This window comes from Arvicanthis niloticus, chromosome 3 (assembly GCF_011762505.2).
Source record: "Arvicanthis niloticus isolate mArvNil1 chromosome 3, mArvNil1.pat.X, whole genome shotgun sequence".
NCBI lineage: Eukaryota > Metazoa > Chordata > Mammalia > Rodentia > Muridae > Arvicanthis > Arvicanthis niloticus.
In genome coordinates this window covers 117,781,654-117,804,100 of record NC_047660.1, presented here as the reverse complement: position 1 = coordinate 117,804,100, position 22,447 = coordinate 117,781,654, and the positions used below count along the sequence as shown (strand labels likewise).

At 37.5% G+C, this 22,447-nt stretch overlaps 2 protein-coding genes across 7 annotated transcripts in view; one reads left to right on the top strand and one right to left on the bottom strand.

The window, feature by feature from the left end:
* LOC117705391 (gamma-crystallin D) overlaps window positions 1-22,447 on the bottom strand; it is a 763,352-nt gene that overhangs the window by 128,339 nt on the left and 612,566 nt on the right. The window lies entirely within an intron of this gene.
* Pikfyve (phosphoinositide kinase, FYVE-type zinc finger containing) overlaps window positions 1-22,447 on the top strand; it is a 92,515-nt gene that overhangs the window by 13,565 nt on the left and 56,503 nt on the right. For 3 of the 6 annotated variants that reach the window (XM_076931765.1, XM_076931764.1, XM_034498001.2), the window contains 7 exons: window positions 1,433-1,640; window positions 5,470-5,559; window positions 13,590-13,728; window positions 18,979-19,136; window positions 20,338-20,449; window positions 21,425-21,572; window positions 22,083-22,250. In XM_076931765.1, the coding sequence (XP_076787880.1) occupies window positions 1,433-1,640; window positions 5,470-5,559; window positions 13,590-13,728; window positions 18,979-19,136; window positions 20,338-20,449; window positions 21,425-21,572; window positions 22,083-22,250 (1,023 nt within the window). Of the gene's footprint in view, window positions 1-1,432; window positions 1,641-5,469; window positions 5,560-13,589; window positions 13,729-18,978; window positions 19,137-20,337; window positions 20,450-21,424; window positions 21,573-22,082; window positions 22,262-22,447 lie in introns of those variants that run through there. The other 3 variants (XM_076931767.1, XM_076931766.1, XM_076931768.1) reach the window with 2 other exon arrangements.

Sequence of the window (22,447 nt, the reverse complement as noted above, 5' to 3'; positions counted from 1 at the left end):
GGACTATATCGGGCTCCGTGTGTGTGTGTGTGTGTGTGTGTGTGTGTGTGTGTGTGTGTGTGTACAATTAAAGAGTTGGGGGACATGGGATGAAGTGGGGAAGGGAGAATTGGAACAGATATAAATACAGTACATATCTATGTAATTCTCAAGAGTTTTTTTACTTAAAAAAATGCACTATTCTGGAGGTCATTCTTCAGGGCTTCATTATAGAGACCTTAATATTATTTCCGCCTAGGAAATAATTTGTTGCCTAGGGAAAACAAGTTGCTTCTGTTGTGTTGGTTATTTAGTATATGGAAATCTTTTTTCATTGAAAGAGGGATCTTGTAAAAGTAAGATTTATTCTCTGATTGTAATTGTTGTCTGTGAGGCTTACTACCTCTGTCTGCTAACCTAGGCCTAGTCCTGGAAGTTTCTAGCCTCTGCGCAATCTTAGCTAGCCCTAGAATGTTTTCAGCCTCTGACACTTGGTTCTGACTAAGTTCACCCTTTCTTTTTGAACTCTGGCTGGCTGGTTCAACTCAGCTGTTCTGGGTCAAACTCCTCTTTCAGCCAATTTACTCAACCTGGCTTTTCTCTCTGCCTCTGAATTACTCTTCTTGGCCACAAACTAAATAGCAATCTTTTCTAATCTTCTGGCTCCTTCTCATTTTCTTGCTTGATCTGTCTTTGCCTTTGTCTAGTTTGTTCTCTCTTCAGTCCATCTCTGTAAAACTCCCAGTACAACTGTCTCCTTCTCCCCCTCTCTCTGCTCCACTCTCCCACTACTGTCCTGGTCTCCACAAACTCTACTGTTTTCCTGTACTGCACCCTCTTCCTCCTGTACTGTCTGTCTCACCCTTAAGTAGCTTCCCTTTCATCTCTCTGCTCATGAGAGTTGGGCATATCCTATTCTGTCAAATCTTTTTCTGATTTGTCACTTTATCTGCCACTCAGTCATCACTTTCAAACATGGGTGCCTCCTTCTACAGACTAAATTTACCTTCATTGTTTGGAATTAAAGGTGAATAGTAAAGCTGTGTCTGTATTCCACATTCCAGCTAGAGAGATTAAAGGTGTATGCTAAGGGTTGAGCCATACCCTAACGAGAAACAGGTTCCTGTAATGGGATCCATCAACTCTGAGAGATCCCTCATTGCATGAAAACAATTTTGAAAAAATATTCTTACAGTCATGGCTTTATGTTACTATTACTGGGTCTTTTTTTTTTTTTTTTTTTTAATCTATTACAGATGTTCAAAGTAATATAGATGCTTGGATGAATTTATTGTAATAATCTAACATGTACAGCAGAGCCAAGTATTTCACTTATTTAAATGTCTTTTTGATAGCTTTTATTTGAAGATACTCCTTTTATTAAAGTACATATTAATGCAGATTTAAAAGTATTTCATTAAGTAATATAATTCCTTATTACTTTTTCTCCTAGGAGACCTCCGAGCATGCACATACTGTAGAAAAATAGCCTTAAGTTATGCTCATTCAACAGACAGTAATTCCATTGGGGAAGACTTGAATGCTCTTTCAGATTCAACTTGCTCTGTGTCTATACTTGATCCAAGTGAACCCCGGACACCTGTTGGGAGTAGAAAAGCCAGTCGTAACATATTCTTAGAGGATGATTTAGCTTGGCAAAGGTACTGTAATGTGAATGTAATTTGATTTCAACTTGAGAAATGCTTAGTCCTGTGACCTTTTTCATTAATATTTCTTTTCGTTATCTGCAAATTTACTGTCTTTTTCCAGTTCATGTAGAGTAGAATTATAGATGTTTATGGATAGTGGTTATATTAACATTCAAATATAAGTGTGTAAGAAGAGAGTTTTCATACTTTTCTTATTTACTATTCTACTTTTGAAAGCAAGAACAAGTGCTTGGCATATGCATGATCCTTGCAGTATTTGTTGACTAGGAACAGAAGTCATTGATACTACTATTCCTAGTGTAGTCTTTGTTGAGAAAGAGAGCATTCTTCTAAAATCTAAATTTGTTTGCAATTTCAGCTAGATTTTTTTTCCTTCTAAAGGAGTTTTTGATGTGTTTATATCTGAAGATGTTTTGCTGGTAGATTGTAGATATACACACCTCCTTACAAGTTAACTAGAGTTGTTTATATTAGAATATTAGGTTCATCAGTTTCTGAAATTTTCTTTAGTGGAATAATCTTACATATAATTTCTAATGAACTTAGAATTTTAACTATTCTTTTTTTTTGTTTTATTTTTTGAGACTGAAACAGAGTGTCTCTATATAGTTCTGAGTGTTCTGGAACTCACTATGTAGACTAGGCTGGCCTCTAACTCACAGAGATCCACATGCCTGTGCCTCTGAAGTGCTGAAATAAAGGCTTGTGCCACCACACACAGTTTAACTAATGTTTTTCTGGTGAGTAATTTTCTTAGTTACTTCGTAACAATGAGAATAATAAGTATATTGTATATTTTAAAAGAATGAAATAAATTTTAACTACATTCATTATATATGAACCCAGGGGCATAGAAAAGAAAGTCACAAATCATATATGCAATTGGATTCTAGTTCTATAATATTCAGAAATATATAAATGAAGGTAAATGCCCAGGGATACAAATGTGGTAATTATTAGTTACTTGTCTTGTTGTTGTAACAGGATGCCTAACAGAAACACCTTGAAGACTTAAAGTTTAAGGGAATACAGTCTATCATGGCAGAGGAAGGATGGCAGCAAGAGTAGGATGCTAGTTACCTTGTGTCCATAAGGCAAGAACCGAGAGAGCTGTGAATACCTGTGCTCAGCTCCATTTCCTCTATTATTCAGTAGTGGCACCCCAGTGCATGAGGCAGTACTGCCCATATTTACATGGGTCTTTACCTCAGCCTAATCTAGATAATCCTTCACAGACATGCCTGGAGATTATTTCAGTGGTCATTGGCAGCTAAAATTAATTATAACAGTGATAAACATAAACTTTATAATAATGATTTCCTTGGGATTTGGGAAAAGGATGGTACTGGGTAGAGGAACATAGGCATTTGAAGATGGTGGTAGTGGAGTTTTTTTTTTAAGTTGCTTGATGGCTCCTTTGTAGCACCTTAGTTATATTATACAGTGTGTGTGTGTGTGTGTGTGTATGTGTGTGTATGCACACATATATGCATATATATTACATTTTATTACTTAAGTGATTCTGTATTTACTTAAAAAATATGAAGATTAGATTTTTCAGCTTTGTATTATTTTAGTTAGCAGTGGTTTTTATTTGTGTGTGGTCCAGTTGTATGATTTAGTAAAACCTATGAGAGACAGAAGATGGTCTTCAGAGATAGAGTACTAGTTCAGTCTTAGGCTCTGTGTTAACAGTTTCATATTCCATTAAGTCATCACATCTTTGTGGTAGGAAATGTTTTCTTTTTTGACAGTTGTGGGTGATAAAGTTTGGAAAGATTAATGAACCTGAGGTCACACAGCTCGTAAGAGATGGAGCTGTACTTGGACCTTGGTCTGACTCTCTGCTGCTTTTTCTGCTCTTCTTGTGGGTTGTGGGGACAGAGAATTTTTGAATACAGAGGGTTTTTTTTTTTGTATTAATTAATTAATTAATTAATTTTTACCCAAATCACTTTCATCTTGGAAATGAGTTTTACAAATCACCTATCCAACCAAATACCAAATTTGCAGTTTTATTGACATTCAGTACACATAAAACATTATCATTTTTTTGATATTTAATATCCTAGAGATGAAACTACACTTTTTTTTTTTTACTCTGAGGTTCAGTTGCCACTGGTTTTATTTAGTGATATTTAGCTCTTTTCTTGAGGATAAGTCTAGTTTGCTTTAGTATAATTGTGGCCTTTTCAGGGTCTTGATGCTTGAGTTACTACTTTACTGCTCATCTAAGTACATACTGGGAAAGATCAAAAGAAAATCAGTGACCAAGAGAAAGCCCTACTGCACATGCAAGGCTTTGAGAACGAGACAAATGGCTTACTGTGTTTCCCTTAGTTATATGTCTACCAAATGTAGAAGAAATGGATATTAATAAGTTTGATTCTTGAGGCACCAAAATTGCTTCTGTTTATAGTTCTAGAGGTGCCCACCAGAACACCTGCTAGGGGACTATGGTTTCAGGGAACTATGGTTTCAAGGAACTATGGTTTCAAGTGAGAGACACAAATAGATGAGAATAGTTAATGATCAGACTCAGCTAGCTTCTCTTGGTTTATGCTTTTCTCATGAAGGCTACAGAAGACATGATAACCCCCTGTCCCCCATTTTCTTAGGCAAGCTGTTTAGGCTGCTTTGAACCCAACTCCCATTCCATTCTCCCCTACCTTCGTGTGCCTGAGGGTAGAAAAGCAGTCAGCTGGTTGTTGACTTCCTGGAATGAAATGCCATCTAAATCAACAATATTGCTTTTCTCTGAAAGCAATCTACTTATAAACAGAAAAATACCACTAGTCCCAAATCATTCTTTTTTTTTTTTTTTGGTTTTTTGAGACAGTGTTTCTCTGTGTAGCCCTGGCTGTCCTGGAACTCACTCTGTAGACCAGGCTGGCCTCGAACTCAGAAATCCACCTGCCTCTGCCTCCCAAGTGCTGGGATTACAGGCGTGCGCCACCACCGCCCGGCTCCAAATCATTCTTGTAGTCCTCTTTAACCCCATCATGGAGAGTCTTGAGTCTTGGGGTGTGAAGATTTGTGTCTGAGCCTTGCCTGTTTATTCTGTGGTCTTGAGAAATGGACTCAGCTTTCATCTCTAAGAAATGGAATGATGAGACTTCACAGTGATTACAGGACAGCATGAGATAACTCGACTAATCTAAACTGCTTCAAGTTCAACTCATAAGGAGCTAAAATTTTCTTTGGATACAAAAAATGTGGTGCATTTACACAATGGAGTATTACTCAGCTATTAAAACATTGAATTAGAGAAATTCTTAGGTAAATGGATGGAACTAGAAAATATCATCCTGAATGAGTTAACCCAGTCACAAAAGAACATACTCACTGATTTTTTTTTTTTTTTATTTACTCACTGATAATCGGATATTAGCCCAAAAGCTTGGAATAGCCAAGACTCAACTCACAGACCACATGAAGCTCATGAAGAAGGAAGACCAAGTGTGGATGCCTCTGTCCTACTTAGAAGGAGTAACAAAAATACTCAAGGGAGCAAATATGGAGAAACTATACTTCTTTTTCTTTGTTCGTTTGTTTTTCTAGAGAGGGTTTTTCTGTCTAGTCCTAGTTGCCCTGGAGTAGACCAGGTTGGCCTTGAACTCAGAAAGATCCATCTGCCTTTGCCTCCTGAATGCTGAAATTAAGGGTGTGCCCAGAGAAACTGCACTTTTTGCCTCAAATAAAGTAACGATAAAAATGAACTGCATATAATCTTATTATTGTAGGGAAAATAATTTGCTTTTAAATGTTAAATCACTTATTATAGCCCCAAATGACCCTGACATTTTAATTTTCTTTATAGTTTGATTCATCCAGATTCCTCAAATAGTGCTCTTTCATCAAGACTTGTATCTGTTCAAGAGGATGCTGGGAAGTCTCCTGCTCGAAACAGGTAAACTGCTAATAAAGAAGCTACTCTGATTTTTATTTATGTCCTTAGTAACGAGAACAGACAAGCAAAATGGTGAGACTATTTCAAAGCTTTGTTAGGTTATGTTTTCTTTTTTTGGTAGTTCTTTCTTTCAGGTATTTTCTGAAAGATACTGGAACCTATCTTTTGTCTTCTAGTTTAGTGTGATGGCTTGAAGGATGTTAAAAAAAAAAAAAAAAAAAAAAAGAGCCATGTAGGCATTTTTTGGAAAATGCACATCAAGGAAACAGAATAGCAGATTCTTCAGAGGGAGCACACCTGGCCAGGAATACAAGAGGGCCTATGAGCTGCAGTAGAGTCTCACAAGAATGAGTGGTCAAGAGGTTTTAATCTAAGATGAGGAGCTATTGAAATTAAAGACATTTTTTTAGTTGCTTGTAAAACAGAAAATTTTAAGAATAGAGAAATAAATGCCTACATGGTCTCCATTAAGACATACTTAGCTTAACATTTTGCCTATTTATTTTGACACATCTTATATAATGAACACTTTTTAAAAAAAATTATTTAATTGATTGATTTCAGCCCTGAGTTTGATTATTTTCTCCGTCTACTTCTTTTGTGTCTGTTTGCTTCTTTTTGTTCTAGAGCTTTCAGATGTGCTTTTAAAAAAGTTGCTGTATGAGACCTCTGCAATTTCTTTGTGAAGGTACTTAATGCTATGGACTTTCCTCTTACCATTGCTTTTGTTATGTCCCATATTTTGGGTATGTTGTGCCTTTATTTTCATTGAATTCTAGAAAGTTTTTTCTTTTTTTCTTTTTTCTTCCCTGAGCCTGGTGATCATTCAGTAGAGAGTTGTTCAGTCTTCATTAGTGTGTAGGTTTTCTGTTATTTCTGTTGTTGAAGTTCAGCTTTAATCCATGGTGGTCTGATAAGATACAAGGGGTTATTGCAATTTTCTTGTATTTGTTACTGCTGGCTTTCTGACTAGACTGTATGGTCAATTTTGGAGAAGGTTCCGCAAGGTGCTGAGAACAAGGTATATTCTTTTGTGTTTGGGTGAAATATTTTATAAATATCTGTTAGGTCCATTTGATTCATAACCTCTGTTTCATTATTTCTCTGCTTAGTTTTTATCTTGATGACCTACCCATTGGTGAGAGTAGGGTGTTAAAGTCTCCCACTATTAATGTGTGTGGTTCAAAGTGTGATTTAAGCCTTTTAGTAATGTTTTTTTTTTTTTATTGAATGTGGGTGTCCTTGCATTTGGGGCATAGATGTTTAGATTTGAGATGTAATCTTGGTGGATTTTTTTTTCTTTAATGAGTAGATAGTGTCCTTCTTTATTTCTCTTGATTAATTTTGGCTGAAAAGTCTATTTTATTAGATATTAGAATGGCTATTCCAGCTTGTTTCCTGGGGGTCCATTTGCTTGGAAAACCTAGCCTTTTATTCTGAGGTAATATCTATCAGTTGCTGAGGTATGGTTCTTGTATTGGATCCTGTTTTTGCATCCAATCTGTTAGCTTGTGTCTTTTTTATTGGGGAATTGAGTCCACTGATGTTGAGAGATATTAATGACCAATGATTATTAATTTCTGTTATTTTGATGTTAGTGGTGGTTTTGTGTGTGTGCGTGAGTGTTTGTGCTCTTGTGGGCTCAAACTTCCCTTTTTTTTTTTTTTTTGCTTTGTTGGTGTGGGATTATTTCCTGTGTTTTCTTGGGTGTAGTTAACCTCTTTGGGTTGCAATTTTCCTTCTAGTATCTGTTGTAGGGCTGGATTTATGGATAGATATTGTTTAAATTTGGTTTTGTCTTGGAATATCTTGCAATCCTATACAATAAAAGGACTACTGGAGGTATTACCATCCCTAATGTCAAGCTGTACTACAGAGCAGTAGGAATAAAAACCATATGGTATTAATATAAAAACTGTCAGTGGAATAGAGTCAAAGAACCAGATATAAACCCACACACCTATGGACAATTGATTTTTGACAAAGAAGCCCAAACTATACAATGGACAAAAGGAAGCATCTTTAACAAATGGGGCTGGTCTAACTGTATGTTTGCATGTAGAAGAATGCGTATAGATCTGTATCACTGCACAACACTCAAGTTTAAGTGGATCAAAGAACTCAACATAAAATCAGATACACCAAATCTAATAGAACAGAAAGTGAGGAACTGCTTTTAATGCATTGGCACAGGAGACAACTTCCTGAACAGAGCACCAGTAGCTCAAATACTAAAATCAACAATTAGTAAAAGGGACCTCATGAAACGGAAAAGCTTCTGTAAGGCAAGGGACACCATTAGTAGGACAAAATGGCAGTATACAGATTGGGAAAAGGTCTTCACCAATCCTACATCTGACAGAGGGCTAATATCTAAAATATATAATGAACTCAAGAAATTAGACACCATCAAATCAAATAACCCAATTAAAAAGTGAGGTACAGATCAAAACAGAGAATTCTCAACAGAGGACTCTTGAATGGCAAAGAAGCACTTAAAGAAATGTTCAGTGTCCTTAGTCATCATGGAAATGCAAGTCAAAATGACTCTAAGAGTCCATCTTACATCCGTCAGAATGGACAAGATCAAAAACTCAAGTGATAACACATGCTAGTGAGGATATGTGGAGCAGGAGGAACAGTCCTCCATTGCTGGTGTAGTACAAACTTGTACAACCACTTTGGAAACCAATTTGGCAGTTTCTCAGAAAATTGGGAATAGTTCTACCTCTAGACACAGCTATACCACTCCTGGGCATATACCAAAAGATGCCCCACCACAGCACAAGGACACATGTTCAACTACGTTCATAGCAGCTTTATTCATAGTGCTCAGAAACTGGAAACAACCTAGATGTCCTTCAACTGAAGAATGGATAAAGAAAATGTGGTACATTTACACAATGGAATACTACTCAGCTATTAAAAACAAAGACATTATGATATCTGCAGGCAAATAGATAGAACTAGAAGATATTATCCTGAGTGAGGTAACCCAGACCCAGAAAGACACACATAGTGTATATTCACTTGTGAGTGGACATTAGCCATGAAGTACAGGATAAATGTGCTATAATCCACAGACTCAAAGAAGCTAAGTAACAAGGAGGGCTCAAGGGAAGATTCTTGAATCTTCACTCGGAAGGGGAAATAAAATAGCCATTGGAGGTGGATGAAAGGAGGGAACTGGATGGGAGAGGGGTGAGGATCACATCTGGGGAGGGGGTGGGAGTGGGCTGGGAAATAAAATGGAAATTGATGGTGGAGTATCTCTGGGACAAGCTGGAGGTTTATTTTATTCCAGGTTCCCTTTGATTTTCTTACGAATCAACATTCCATGATTCCAGCCCCCAGAGTCTTAGAAAAAGACAGAAAGCACATTTTTTTTTTCTTTTTAACATTGCAAATAAATTCAGAAATCTGCCTGCCTTTGTAAGCACAGATAATAAGCTAGCTGGGTGGGATCTCACTCTGAGATTGGCAGCCATTGCTATCATGGCTGGGTCTAACCTGACTTTGTCCCAGGCTGGCCTTGAACTCAGGAATCTGCCTGCCTTTGTATCTGTCTGCTTTTGTATCTTTCTGACAAGTTGGCTCACAATATAGCTGCCTCTGCTCTTGGGTCTGTGAAACTCCTTGTACAGTTCATATTGCATCCTTATATTTTGCATAATTGAGAAATTATATATTTTTGAACTCATGTTTTCAGAGTTCTTTCCTACAGCCTTAAAGGCTGTCCTGAAGGTCAATGCTTACCATTTTGCTGAGACATTAGCCACATCCTTGATCCCTGACTCATGCTGCCTTTGATTATCATGGAATCATAAACCTTGGCAGAGAGGATATTCTTTGATAACCTTTGCAGGGAGAATATTTCTCATTAACCTTGGCAGGGAGAAACATGAAGTACAATGTACATATTTTTATACAAATAAATGTCATGATCAGCAGCCATCAACACTCATGGAGGCACATGCCCTGCTGGCTCTTGTTCCAGGGGCAGGAAACCATATTACACTGTCCCTTCCACATGGCTAAGTAGGAGTCAACAAGGCTTCATCTGGTAGCAGATGATGGAAACAGATGCAGAGACCTACAGCCAAACAGTAGGCAAAGTTTTGTGGAAGAATGGGGAAAGGATTGAGGAAGCTGGAGGAGTCAAGGATATCACAAGATCTATAGTCAACTAACATGGGCCCATGGGGGCTCACAAAGACTGAACCACCAACTGAAGAACATGCATGGACTGGCTCTAGGTAGGTCCTCTACACATTTGTAACAGATATGCAGTGTAGTCTCTCTGTGGGTCTCCTAACAATTGGAGTAGGGTTGTCTCTGACTCTGTTAATTGCCTTTGGATTCTCTTCCCCTAGCTGGACTGCCTGCCTTGTTGGGCCTTAGTGGGAGAGGATATGCTTACTGCTGCTCTAACTTGATGCATCCAGGGAGGATTGGTACTCATGGGGGCATCCCCTTCTTTGTTGAGAAAGGGAGGGGGGTATTTGGAGAGCATACATACTTAATTTTAATTGGATTGTGCCTTTGGTGTTCTATCTAAACAGCTATCATATCCAAGGCATTCTGGGTATTCTCTTGTGATATCTTCACAGTGTTTTTTAGTCTTACGTTTTACATTTTGTGTCCTTTTCATTCTGATCTTCTAGAATGGATATGGTTCCATTTATCTCATTGGTCACATTGACTTATCTTTTTGCTTAGATTATGTCTTTTATAAGAGACATGCAATTTGAGGTTGCATTGCCTTCAGTCAGTTTTAGTTTTTTTCTGAGTATTGCTTTGAAGTTATAAAATGGTGGTGTTTTTTTTTTCTCTATTTCAATCAGTCTTGTATGATTATTACATGACATTCTAGTCTATAAAGTCTTTCTCTTGTTGGAGAATTAAGTAGGGATATTTGGAGGATGAAATGCCCTGATTTATTTATTTATTTTTTAAAAAGGGAGTCTGGCCTCTCTAGCGAGTGCATTAAAGGACATAAAGAGTAGAAGGTGTTTCAGCAGTCAGTAGTCCAGGCTGGAGAATATACTTAGATTATCATTGAAGTCAGGGGAGGGGATATGAACACATGAGAAGAGGACACATTCTAGATGTATGTTGGTTGTACATATAATAGGATTTGCTAATCAATGGAATGTAGGCTAAACAAGAAAGGACACCAAAGATGTCTAAGGTTTTTTGATCCCAACAGGTCACGTGTGGCACTGCTGTTTATTAAAATGAAGATGAAATCTGGAGACATGTGACAGTTTGATTTTGGACATGTTGACTTTGAGATACCATCCCAGAGAGATGTCTATAAGACAGGTTTAGAGCAGTGAATGGTGTAAAGCTGTGGTACAGCTCATCAGGACCGAGAATGTGATGGGAATAGAACCAAGCCTTGAGGTTGGGGAAGTAAAAAGGAACAGGAAGAGGAGTCAGCTTGGAGGCTAGTGAGGTGAGACATAGCAGGAGGGCTTTTGTGTTAGCTGCCAAATGAAAAAAGGTGTTCATGAGGGAGGAGTTAATGCTGATATATTGAATAAGGTGAGCTAAAGCTGAGCCCCTGGATTTAAGATAACACTGACGACCATAATAGACAATCTCAGTGGGTTCTTTATCAAACAGAGAAAAAGGAAGAATTGGGGTTGGGAGTTTCGCTGTAAAGAGAAGGGAAATACACCAGAGGGATGTAGAGGCAGGTTTTAAAAGGTCAGATACACCTCAGTATTCTCATCAGCATGTGAACAGTTACAGCTTTGCTGGTTTGTGTGTCACCCTGTGCTTGGGTTGATTCGAAGATTGGTGGAGGTCTTCAGGATATAGAATTGAGTCAGTTAATGCTATCTTAATAAAGTTTAATTAGCATCCTTGCCATAGCATATTTACTAGAGCTTTTGACAGCAAAGTTAACTAATTTTCTTTTATTCTTGATGCTACTATATTAGAGTGCATTCAGGTATTATTGTAATGGTACAGAACCAGGCAGCATGAATGAATGTATTTACTGTGGAGTAGACTTAACTTAGTTGAATAAGATACAGTGACAGGTTGTCACTGAAAGAAAAATGTCAAGAAGTGAGTAATTGATTATTATTAACTCTATGTTAATGACCTGTGAATGATTTCTTATTTTAAAGTGATTTTGTCTTTATAATGTACAGAGAATGAACTTTCATCTGAGACCTATGATTTTGAATGGGACCTCTTGCTATTAGAGGACTAAATGTAGTTAAGTTTCTTTATCCCTGATTATTATTATTTTATTATTATTATTATTTTCCCAAGACAGGGTTTCTTTGTTTAGCCTTGGCTGACTACAACTTGCTCTGCTGGCCTCAAACTCACAGAGATCTACCTGCCTCTGTGTCCCCCTCCCCTAGGGCTGGAATTAAAGGCATGTGCCACCATGCTCAGCTTCAGCTCTGATTCTTGATTTAACAGTTATTTTACAATTACCCAGGTGGTGGTGGCACATGCTTTTAATCCCAGCCCTTGGGAGGCAGAGGCAGATGGATCTCTGAGTTTGAGGCCAGCCTGGTCTACAGAGCAAGTTCTAGAATAGCCAGGGCAAATGGAGAAGCCCTGTCTTAAAAAAACTAAAACAAAACCCTAAAAATTTTAGATTTACATATTTATTATTATTATTTGTTTGTGTATGTGTACATGCTACACATGCTACAGCACACATGAAGATGAGAGGATAACTCTCATTCTGCCATGTGGATTCCAAGGTTTGAATGCAGGTCATCAGGTTTGGTGGCACCTACCTACTGAGCCACCCTACTTCTTTTTTTTTCCCCCCCTAACCTGTAAAATGGAGCTGGTAATACTTACTTCATAGAATGTCTGAGGATTAAGTGAAGAAATGTATAGATTATCCCAGAAATGAGTTATGTAGTATGTCTTAGTGTTTTAGTGTTGTGAAGAGACACCATGACTCTTATAAAGGACAACATTTATTTGGGGCTAGCTTACAGGTTCAGAGGTTCAGTTCATCATCAAGGCGAGGAAAAGCATGACAGCATCCAGGTAGACCTGGCTCTGGAGAAGGAGCTGAGAGTTCTACATTGTGTTCTGTAGGCAAACAGAAGAAGACTTACATCCTCAGGCAGCTAGGAGAAGCTCTCTCAACGCTCAACCCCATATTGACACACTTCCTCCAACAGGGCCACATCTCCTAATAATACCACTTCCTGGGCCAAGCATATTCAAACCACCTCCATGTGGTGTCTAGTGAAGTTTCTTTTCATCCTTTCTATTGAAGGTGAAGTTTGATTTCAGTTTTGTTCTTTTTGTAGTTTTTAACTAAAATCTTCAGTTATATTAAAAATGAATAAAGCTTGGTGATATTGATATATAAGTCATATGATAGCTTTGCATAGAGACAAAAGTAAGGATACATGGGAATACTTACATACTAAGAGGAAACAGATTTCTTATGACTTTTTTACTGATTAAATTTATAATAATATGTGAACACGGTATATAGGCCTACTAATGAGAAGAAAAAGAATTCTTTCTTGAGTCATAACATTCTGCTTAGTCGGGGTTCACGATTAGTGTTCCTATCAGATTAATTGCAGTATGTTCATCTATAAAACTGATTCTTCGTAGTTCCTGGGCTATTTAAAAATGGGCAGGCTAGATTTGGGATTCAGACCATATTTCTTCTAACCCAGATATGCAAGGTTATTTTATGTGTATAGTTGTCATTTTTTAGTTTTCTCAGAAAAAATTACTTTCCAGTATATTTTACAAGCAGAGTTTGTGTTTCCTTTGAAATACTTACAAGCAGAGTTTGTATGTATTTCCTTTGAAATACTATTAATATGCAAATCGTATAATTGTTTTTTCCATAATATTTAAAACTTTTCAAAATTTTTAAGTCAATTAATAGTTTCTGGTGTTCTTCCCCACTTTTCTTCAGTGATAGTTTATGTAGCCATCATAACTACATTTATATGAATCTTCACTTTATTCTCAGATGAACTTAAAATTGTGATTTTGTCTTTTGTTTTTGTTTCTAGATCAGCCAGCATCACTAATCTGTCACTGGATCGGTCTGGTTCTCCTATGGTTCCTTCATATGAGTCATCTGTCAGTCCCCAGGCTAACAGAAACTACATTAGGACAGAGACTACTGAGGATGAACGCAAAATTCTTCTGGTACCAGTCCAGCATCTAACTTGTTGCTAGTTTTGAACGTAAAGAATGCTGACTTTTTATTCCCTTAAAGACACAGATATATAAGAGAGTCAGCTGGGCTTGGTGTGCATGCCTGTAAAACAAACTGGGAAGGCCGAGGCAGGAGAATCTTGTGTTTGAGACCAACTTGAGCTAAGTGGGATGTTGTCCTAAAAAAAAGTATATCAATTAAACAGGGAAATCATTAGCTTAATCTTTTATTTACTAGCGTATTTTTTCTATACTCACTCCATTACTATTTCTGTCTTTGATTTGTCAAAGTCAGAATTTATCTAATGCAAGAATTGAACTAGAAGTTAGATTGTTGTTTTCTTAATCTTTGAAACTTAATGATAACTATGTTTATATGACATAATAATCGGCTCTTTTCCTCAGTTTATGTGTATGAAAAACATTAGCCTAATTCTAAGACCAACTCAAAGAAATGAAAAATAAGTCTTTTGTTTTAAAGGTTATAATTCTTTTGTTTGTTTGTTTGTTTTGTTTTGTTTTTTTTTTTGAGACAGGGTTTCTCTGTATAGCCTTGGCTGTCCTGGAACTCACTCGGTAGACCAGGCTGGCCTCGAACTCAGAAATCCGCCTGCCTCTGCTTCCCAAGTGCTGGGATTAAAGGCGTGCGCCACCACTGCCCGGCTTAAGGTTATAATTCAAAAGGCAGAAGTAAGATTAATGGAAAGATTCTTACTAGTGAAAAAAATTAATATTTTATTTTATAAGTTTATTTATTTTGTTGTTTTTGAGACATAGCCTGTCTCGGCCCGAGCAAAATGTTGAGGCCCAGGCCGCCCCGTGTTTGGGGTGGCCACTCTATCCCGGCCCAAGCTGCTGCTCTGGTCTGCGGGTCGGGGTTCAGCAAGAGCGAGAGTGAGGACGGACTCAAAGAATGCAGACCAGACAGAGTGTAATTCAATCCCGTTTATTCTTCAGTCTAAGTCCTAAGTCTTGAGTTCCTAGTGCCTAGTTCCTAGTCCCTAGTGCCTCCAAGTTCCAAGTTACTTCTTCCAAGTTCTCTTCCAAGTGCCTGCTACCTGTCTTCTCTCTGCTGTGTCTGGTTCTCTCCTCTGTGTCTCCCTAATGTCTAATAACTAACTCCAAGTTGTACTCCAAGTTGTACTCTCTGAAGTGTACAGTGTAGATTCTCTCTAGAGCCAAGTGTCTTCTACCTAATGTCTGATGTGTCTGATTCCCAGTTCTGTTCTGTCTCTGCCTTTTATATGTCTCACTTCTAAGCCACGCCTCTAAGTTACACCTTTAATCATGCCCTTAGGTCTTGTCTCTAAATCTGATCTCCACTTCTAAGTCATACTCTTAAATCACACACCTTTAATCTCACACACCTTTAATCTCACACACCTTTAATCTCATGCACCTTTAATCTCAAGGTATCTAAATCAAGATTATCAGAGTGTGCTCAGCTGTTGTAGGCTATTGTAATCCAAGTCTCATGTCAGGGTATATGGCTCAAGATGGCTGCAAAGCTGATAGCTGCTTTCTGCTAAAAGTCGGCCCCCAACAGTAGTCTCTCTATGTAGCCCTGGTTCTCTCTATGTAGACTATGCTGTTCTTGAACTCACAGAGAACCGCGTGCCTCTGCCTCCCAAGTACTGCGATTAAAAGGCATGTACTACTATGCCTGGCTTTGAAGTAATATTTTCATAATAAAAATGTTTAAAATGTATGCCACAGCTGTATGTCATGGAGAAATAAAATAAAAAGGTTGATAACAATGATGGAGTCAGGAAATTCCAAAGGCTCAAATTGGTTTCATTAGGCAGAATGTAAATTTTATTTAAAGATATGACAAAAGGTACAGATTTGGGGTCAAAGCATTTTCCATGGAAAGAAGTAGGATTTATTAGTTGAAACAGACTTTAAGTTGCAATCTGTGGTCAGTTAGAATGGAAAGTTATTTGGGTTTACCTATTGGGAGGCAATACATTCAGTTTTTCTATTTACTGCTCTAGAGGTAGTGGGACCTAGTAGAATGTACCCAATAATTGACCATGTTATGATATCTCTGCTTTTAAAAAAATTTTCAGCAGTAGGATATCCAGAATGGTTTTGATTTGAGATGTTATAGATAAATATAGTTGCCATTAAGCATTGTTGTGTAATACTTAGCCACAAAGAACAGGAATCCAAAACTGTGTTCATTACTATTGGTTATATTATTATATTGATCAGAAAATTTAGAGAATAGCTTGAAAAGAGACTGTTATGGGTAGTAGTTCTGGTCTCTTGTAGAATGTAAGGCCATATTATTTGCCCTTTAATAGGAGCACGGATGTTATGATGTCCTGTGCAAATAAGAAGTGATTTAAATACCAAAGGAAGATTAAATGCAGTCCCGTCTTCAGATGTATGAAGGAGTCTGTTATGGTCTCAATGTCCAAACATGAACACAGAGTCGTTAGTGAAGATAGCCCAAACAGGATCCATCTAAACTATTAGTTGAAACAAGGAGGTTGAGGAACATAACATATTTTCAGTAGCACTCACTGCAGACACACAGGTCAAAGCAGATAGCATCGCCAGAAAGATTCTCAGGTGACATAGGGCTCTGTGTAAAATAACTTCTCCCTTGGTGCCAGGGCCTAACCTGGGCCCAGGTGGGCAGACTTCTGATGATGTGGCCAATATGCTTTTGCCCTTTAGCTGGAGGTTTGCTGTCTTTCTGGTGACTCTCACTGTCTTTTTGCCTTCAGCTGTTGTCCTTGATGACCTGGGGCCAGATGAGCTAAAGAGGAATCCATAATATTTTAATGGCTCTATCTGTAATGACAGATGTATACCCCTTCCCAGTTAGCTTTGTTTCTTCGGCAGTAAGACCAGGGAGGTTAGAATGTGCCTGAGTAATACATAAAAGATGTATATGGGTTTGAACCGGATGTTGTAGTTCCTATAGCATAACATTCCTAAAGCATAACAGAATGTGAAGACGAAATTAAAGCAGTTTCTACTGCTGGAAATAATCCTACAATATCAGATCAGTCAGTTGTACCAGGGCTGAAGAAAAAAAAAGTATTAAATGGTGACTATCGGACCATTACCGTATACCGATAGACGAGCCATCAATAAAATAAGTATCTGTCAGTAGAATGGGAGAAGAGTGGATAGATTTTATAATCACAAATTCAGTTTGTATGAGAAAACTTATAGTTTACCAGCTGGATAAGAACTTTCTATTTTTTCTAATAATCTGCATATGGAATTTGACAAACCCATAGAGTTCTGTAATGCTCTTAAAAACTTATCGTTAGTTAAGGGTAGTATCAAGGATAAAAATCCATATAATTGTTGACATTTGGCTCATCCCTGATTTATTAATTGAGTAAGAATAAAATAAGCAGTATTTTATGGTCCCGAAGGTGTAAACAAACCTATTCCAAAGGTTTATTCTCTTGTGCTATAATACCTGTAGGAGACAATTTAATGGGGAAAATGACTAAGTTTATAGGAAGTGAAGGATCCCATGACCCACAAATGCTTCTTTTAGTCAGGGTTCAAGTAGCTGTAGTCTTTTCATGCCTCTCAAAATAAAATGCAAGGGCTGTCCAGTGTCATATTCTAGAGTTTTAAGTAGATTGATTTATTCATGCATATAAACATTTTGATTTTGTTGAAATTACACTGGAAATATCAAGTGCAGCCCATGAGGCCGAGGAAGAATTGGGAAACTGATTCCTTCTGCACTGCCGAGCCCTAGTCTGCTTAGGTTATAAAGTTAGTATTTCTACATGCTTTCCTAAATCTTCACCAGGCAATGGAGGAAAAATAAGATTAGATTACCAAATTTATCAACTCAAGCTTCAGGGTTATTTTCAGGCAATGGAGGATATGTATCTTAAGGAGGCTTGTCACCAGCATAGTTCTCAGTGGCTCTTGGTTTTACTTTCAGTTTTATCAGAATGGGGAAAAATCTCCTTTTTTGCCTCTTTACCAATGTTAAGGTTTGATCCTCCAGTTTATATTCATTCAAGGAATTAATCATTTCTTCCTCATGATTAATATCCTCCTTACCTTAATAATTTTTATAACAGTCTGGATTAAGGTCCAAGTGATCTGAAATTGTACAGGGATCTTTTCCCTGTGTTTATATGTTGTTAGTGTTCTTTTGGATTCTGTCTCATGTTTCTTCATCTGAATTTCCTTCCAGAAACCAGAGATTATACTTATAACTTGCAAGCAGTGTTTTTAATACTTGTGCTCCTTCTTTAAAAATGATATACAAGCTTGATATAAGACAGCTTTTCCTGGGTTCTGCCCATTATTCTCATTCAGCTCCTTCTGTAAGGGTCCCTGCTCTCTTATCCCATAGCTGACTTCAGGTCCCTGTAGTAGATACGACTTCTTTTTCACTCTAGCAGGTGGTGGGACCTGGGAGAATGGAGCTGATAAATGAGGTGGACTAAAGTCCCATGCAATAGCCAACTTTTCAAAACATCAGACAGTATACAGTCTGAGGGTTAAGAGGAGTCACCTGAGTAAAATGTACAGTCACAAGAACAAGCTGCATGTGGAGGACAAGCCACATGTGGCAAAATCTTATTTTTTCATTGAGGCATATAAATAACCATAGCCTGTTATAATAAATAAACTCACTCCTATCTGCAATACCTGGGAGGAGCATGAAAACACATTCCAGAAACAATTCCATGTTTTGAAGAAACTGCTGTCACAAGACTTGTGTTTTGCTTTCTTGTAAACACTCAGAATTCTCACACAGCTCCATTTTTGGACTGTGTTCCACCATCTATTTTTACAAGTTTAGGTTTGAGGAACATTGTTGAAAGTTTTCTGGGGTAGGAAATTATTCAACAAAGACTTTGTTAAGAAACACTTATTGAGCAGTTGAGAATAGGGGAGGATGCCTAGAATCTGTGCAGTGTGGACTGCTATAATTATCTTAGGTTCACATAATGATTATCATCTTTGTCTTTCTTGACTTGTCTCCAAAGAAGAATTTTATATTGCACATAAAAAAAAAAAAAAACACTTTTTGTTTTGAAGAGAAAAAGGTTATGCTTGGAATTGATGAGTCAAACTCAATTGTTTCCATGTATGTGCTATTTATATTTAACTTACTGCAGTTAGCTACTGTGAAGAAGTCAAAATTGAGATTCTTTTAAGATCTTAGAACCACAGGACAGTGTCTGAACAGAGCACAACATCCGTCTTGGGGGTAACTAGTTGCTTTTGATGTAATTGCAGGACAGTGCTCAGTTGAAGGATCTGTGGAAGAAAATCTGCCATCACACCAGTGGGATGGAATTTCAGGATCACCGTTACTGGTTGAGAACACATCCCAACTGCATTGTAGGAAAGGAATTAGTCAATTGGCTAATCAGAAATGGACACATTGCTACAAGGTATTTTAATTTCAAAACGTTTTGACATTATTCATTAGTTAATATTTATTAATGATTAGTATGTATATTTGAAGATGTAAAGGTAACATCTTTTGTGAGTTAGGGTGCTGTTTTAGGAATTTGATGTTTTGGGAGAACTAGCTCTTTAACTTTATTTGGTGAGACTGTAAGGAACCAGATTTGGGTCACAGTTTACCACATTAAAAACAAGGACTGGTGGCTAGTGAGATGAATCAGTGAGTAAAGGCTCTTGTCCCCAAGCCTGATGGCCTCAGTTGGATTTCCAGAGCCCATATGCTATAGGAGGAGGTAAAGCATCTATGGAAAAAACTGGGTGCAGCAGCACATTCCTGGAGAGGCAGAGGACAGAGGTTCAGCTTGCTGATGACCTAGTCTAACTGTAGCTGGTGAACTCCAATTTCAGTGAGAGAACCTGTCTCAAAGATAAAGTGGAGATCAATTGAGGAAGACCCTCCATATTGTTGAAAGTTTTCTGGGGTAGGAAATTATTCAACAAAGACTTTGTTAAGAAACACTTACTGAGCAGTTGAGAATAGGCTTCCTCTCATGAGAAAGAGCACATATCTAAATAGGTGAAGAAACAAGTAGCTGTGAACAGGAGACCTCTGGGTTCTAATATGGCTGTATCTTCTTTATTCAATCTCTTTGAAACTTGGACCTCTTAGTTCCAAATAGAGGAATGGTTTGGTGTTGAAATAAGTCGTGGGTATTGAACAAAATAATGTTGACTAAGTATTTTATTAATTCCTCAAGTATCACAAACTATAATGTATGTTTCACTCATATATTTTGTATCTATAATTGTGTTGTCTTTTTATTGAGACTGTAAGCTGTTTGAATGTAGGGACTATGCCATTCTCAGTCTTGGTTACTTTGCTAAAGATGGGTGTGAATGCATTGTGTACTCAGTGCATACTTACTGAGGTTAAAATTAGCTTGTTTTAAAACAAGGGTTACTTAAAGGGCTACCTTACCAGTAGGTTCTCAACTTTGGTACCTAGAAGAATTTAATTTGTTTCAAGTTTTTCTTTTTTTTTTTAATCCCTTATTTATTTAAAGACCATTCAACAGTTCTTTGACTGGAAATGATAAAAGAAAAATGAAGGGGTGTTTTGTCATGTGCCTACACAGTTACTCCCCATAACCTTTTAAAATTTCAATTTTCTTGGTCTTGATTTAGGGCACAGGCTATAGCAATTGGACAAGCCATGGTTGATGGACGTTGGTTGGATTGTGTCAGTCACCATGACCAGCTTTTCAGGGATGAGTATGCATTGTATAGACCACTACAGGTAAGCTTGATGTGATATTGCCAATGAGAACAGTAGTAGCTTATTTTGAAGTTGTGTTTTCATTGATGGGAATAAAAAGTAGTCCAATCACCCAAAGATTCTGTTTTTGATACTTCTGAGATTCAGTGCTAGGGAAGCGCTTCACCATTGACGTACCCGGCTTCAGGATCTAACACTGCTGTGGCTTTGCTTAAACTTGGCTTTCTGATACTTAGGTACTTGTCATTTAATTTTAATGCTGTTCAGTATTACTCTGTAGTTTTAGAACTAAGAGGGAGTAAAGTATATATAATAAATAAAATGATTGGAGAATTTAACATTAGTTATTGAGTTAGGTTTTGACTCTTGGTATACAAATTGTACACTAATGATCAAATGTGTAAATTTCTTTTTTTCTTTATGATAATGAAAATTATAGAGAAAAATTTAAAAACAGATATAATTCTTTAATTTTTGGTTTGTAAAATAATACATATATATATATATATACACACACACATACACACATATATACAAATACACATAGAATGTACAAACAAACATACACACACACACACCCTTATGGCAAAACTCTAAAAACCTTGTGGACTAAGATTTGTAAACTGTAACTAGAAGCTCCATAGTTAGAAATGACAAATAACCTCATAGTGGTGTGGTATAATTTGTTAAAACTGGGTTGTTTTTATAGGGGGCTCTAGAGTTGCCAGGGTTAGACTACATTTAATGCTATCTTCACTTAGAACTAGAGGATGAAATGAAGCCCTGCCAAACATGTATCAGAGAGATGTTCATTTGTAAAGTGCTATATAATATATAAGCTCTGTAGTTAGATTTTAAGAGTGGGCATCAGTATGATTCTGCTCTGCACCTCTTGTTATTTGGTTGTTTCTGTGTATATTTATTGAGTGGTTAAAGTTATCGTGTACTAGTGTTGTCACTGAGAGCTGGTTGCTTCCTGTGCTTTGGTCCTTTCAGAGTACAGAATTTTCTGAGACACCTTCTCCAGACAGTGACTCCGTGAACTCTGTGGAAGGACACTCTGAGCCATCCTGGTTTAAAGACATAAAATTTGATGACAGTGACACAGAACAGATTGCTGAAGAAGGTGACGATAATTTGGCTAGTAAGTTTGGCTTTCTAAAGTTTTAGTTTTTGTTGCTTGTTGCTGTATTGGTACGGTAAAATGCTTGTCCTGTTTATGATTTAAGGTTCTCACTTGATGGAAACATCTGATAGTGATCCTTGTCTTAGATACAGTATTTTCTTAAGAAACCAGTTTATTAGTCAGCTGACATTCATTTCTGGATATTGCATTAGTTTCTAGTTTGCAGAAGCTTAAAAATAACTCCAGCTAATATCTCAGCAGGCAGCTTTCTTATATCTCCACTGTGGTATCAGACTTTCTCTCTGCAGAACCTCCAATATATTTCTTCATTTAAAAATTCCTTTTAAATTTAATCTGCTTAAATTTATTAAGTCTACCCAGGAGTACACGAAAATACTGTATCCATTTTGGTATTGCACATTGGGCTTGTATATTAAAAAAATTTTTTTTCCTTTCCTCCAATGCCCTGATAAAACCCATTTTTACTCCCCTCTCCCTGTATTTCTTTCCCTTTCCCAACACTAAAAGATTCTGCCAGTCCTAGCAAGCGCACTTCAGTCAGCAGTTTCCAGTCCACAGTGGACAGTGACTCAGCCGCTTCTATCAGCCTGAACGTGGAGCTGGACAACGTGAACTTCCATATCAAGAAGCCCTCCAAGTACCCACATGTGCCCCCTCACCCTGCTGACCAAAAAGGTAGGAGGTAGTCACCAACTGGACTCCAAACAGGCTGAAAAGCTGGGCCCTAGAATCTCATTACAGCCTGTCCTCTGGCTTCCTCTGTCCCATAAGGCCGAGGGATTTGGAGTGGGTTTTGTTCCACCCTTTCTTGCCTCCCCCCAGTACTCCTCCCTACACCTTTTTGGTTGACTCTTTTTATTTCTTATTTTAAC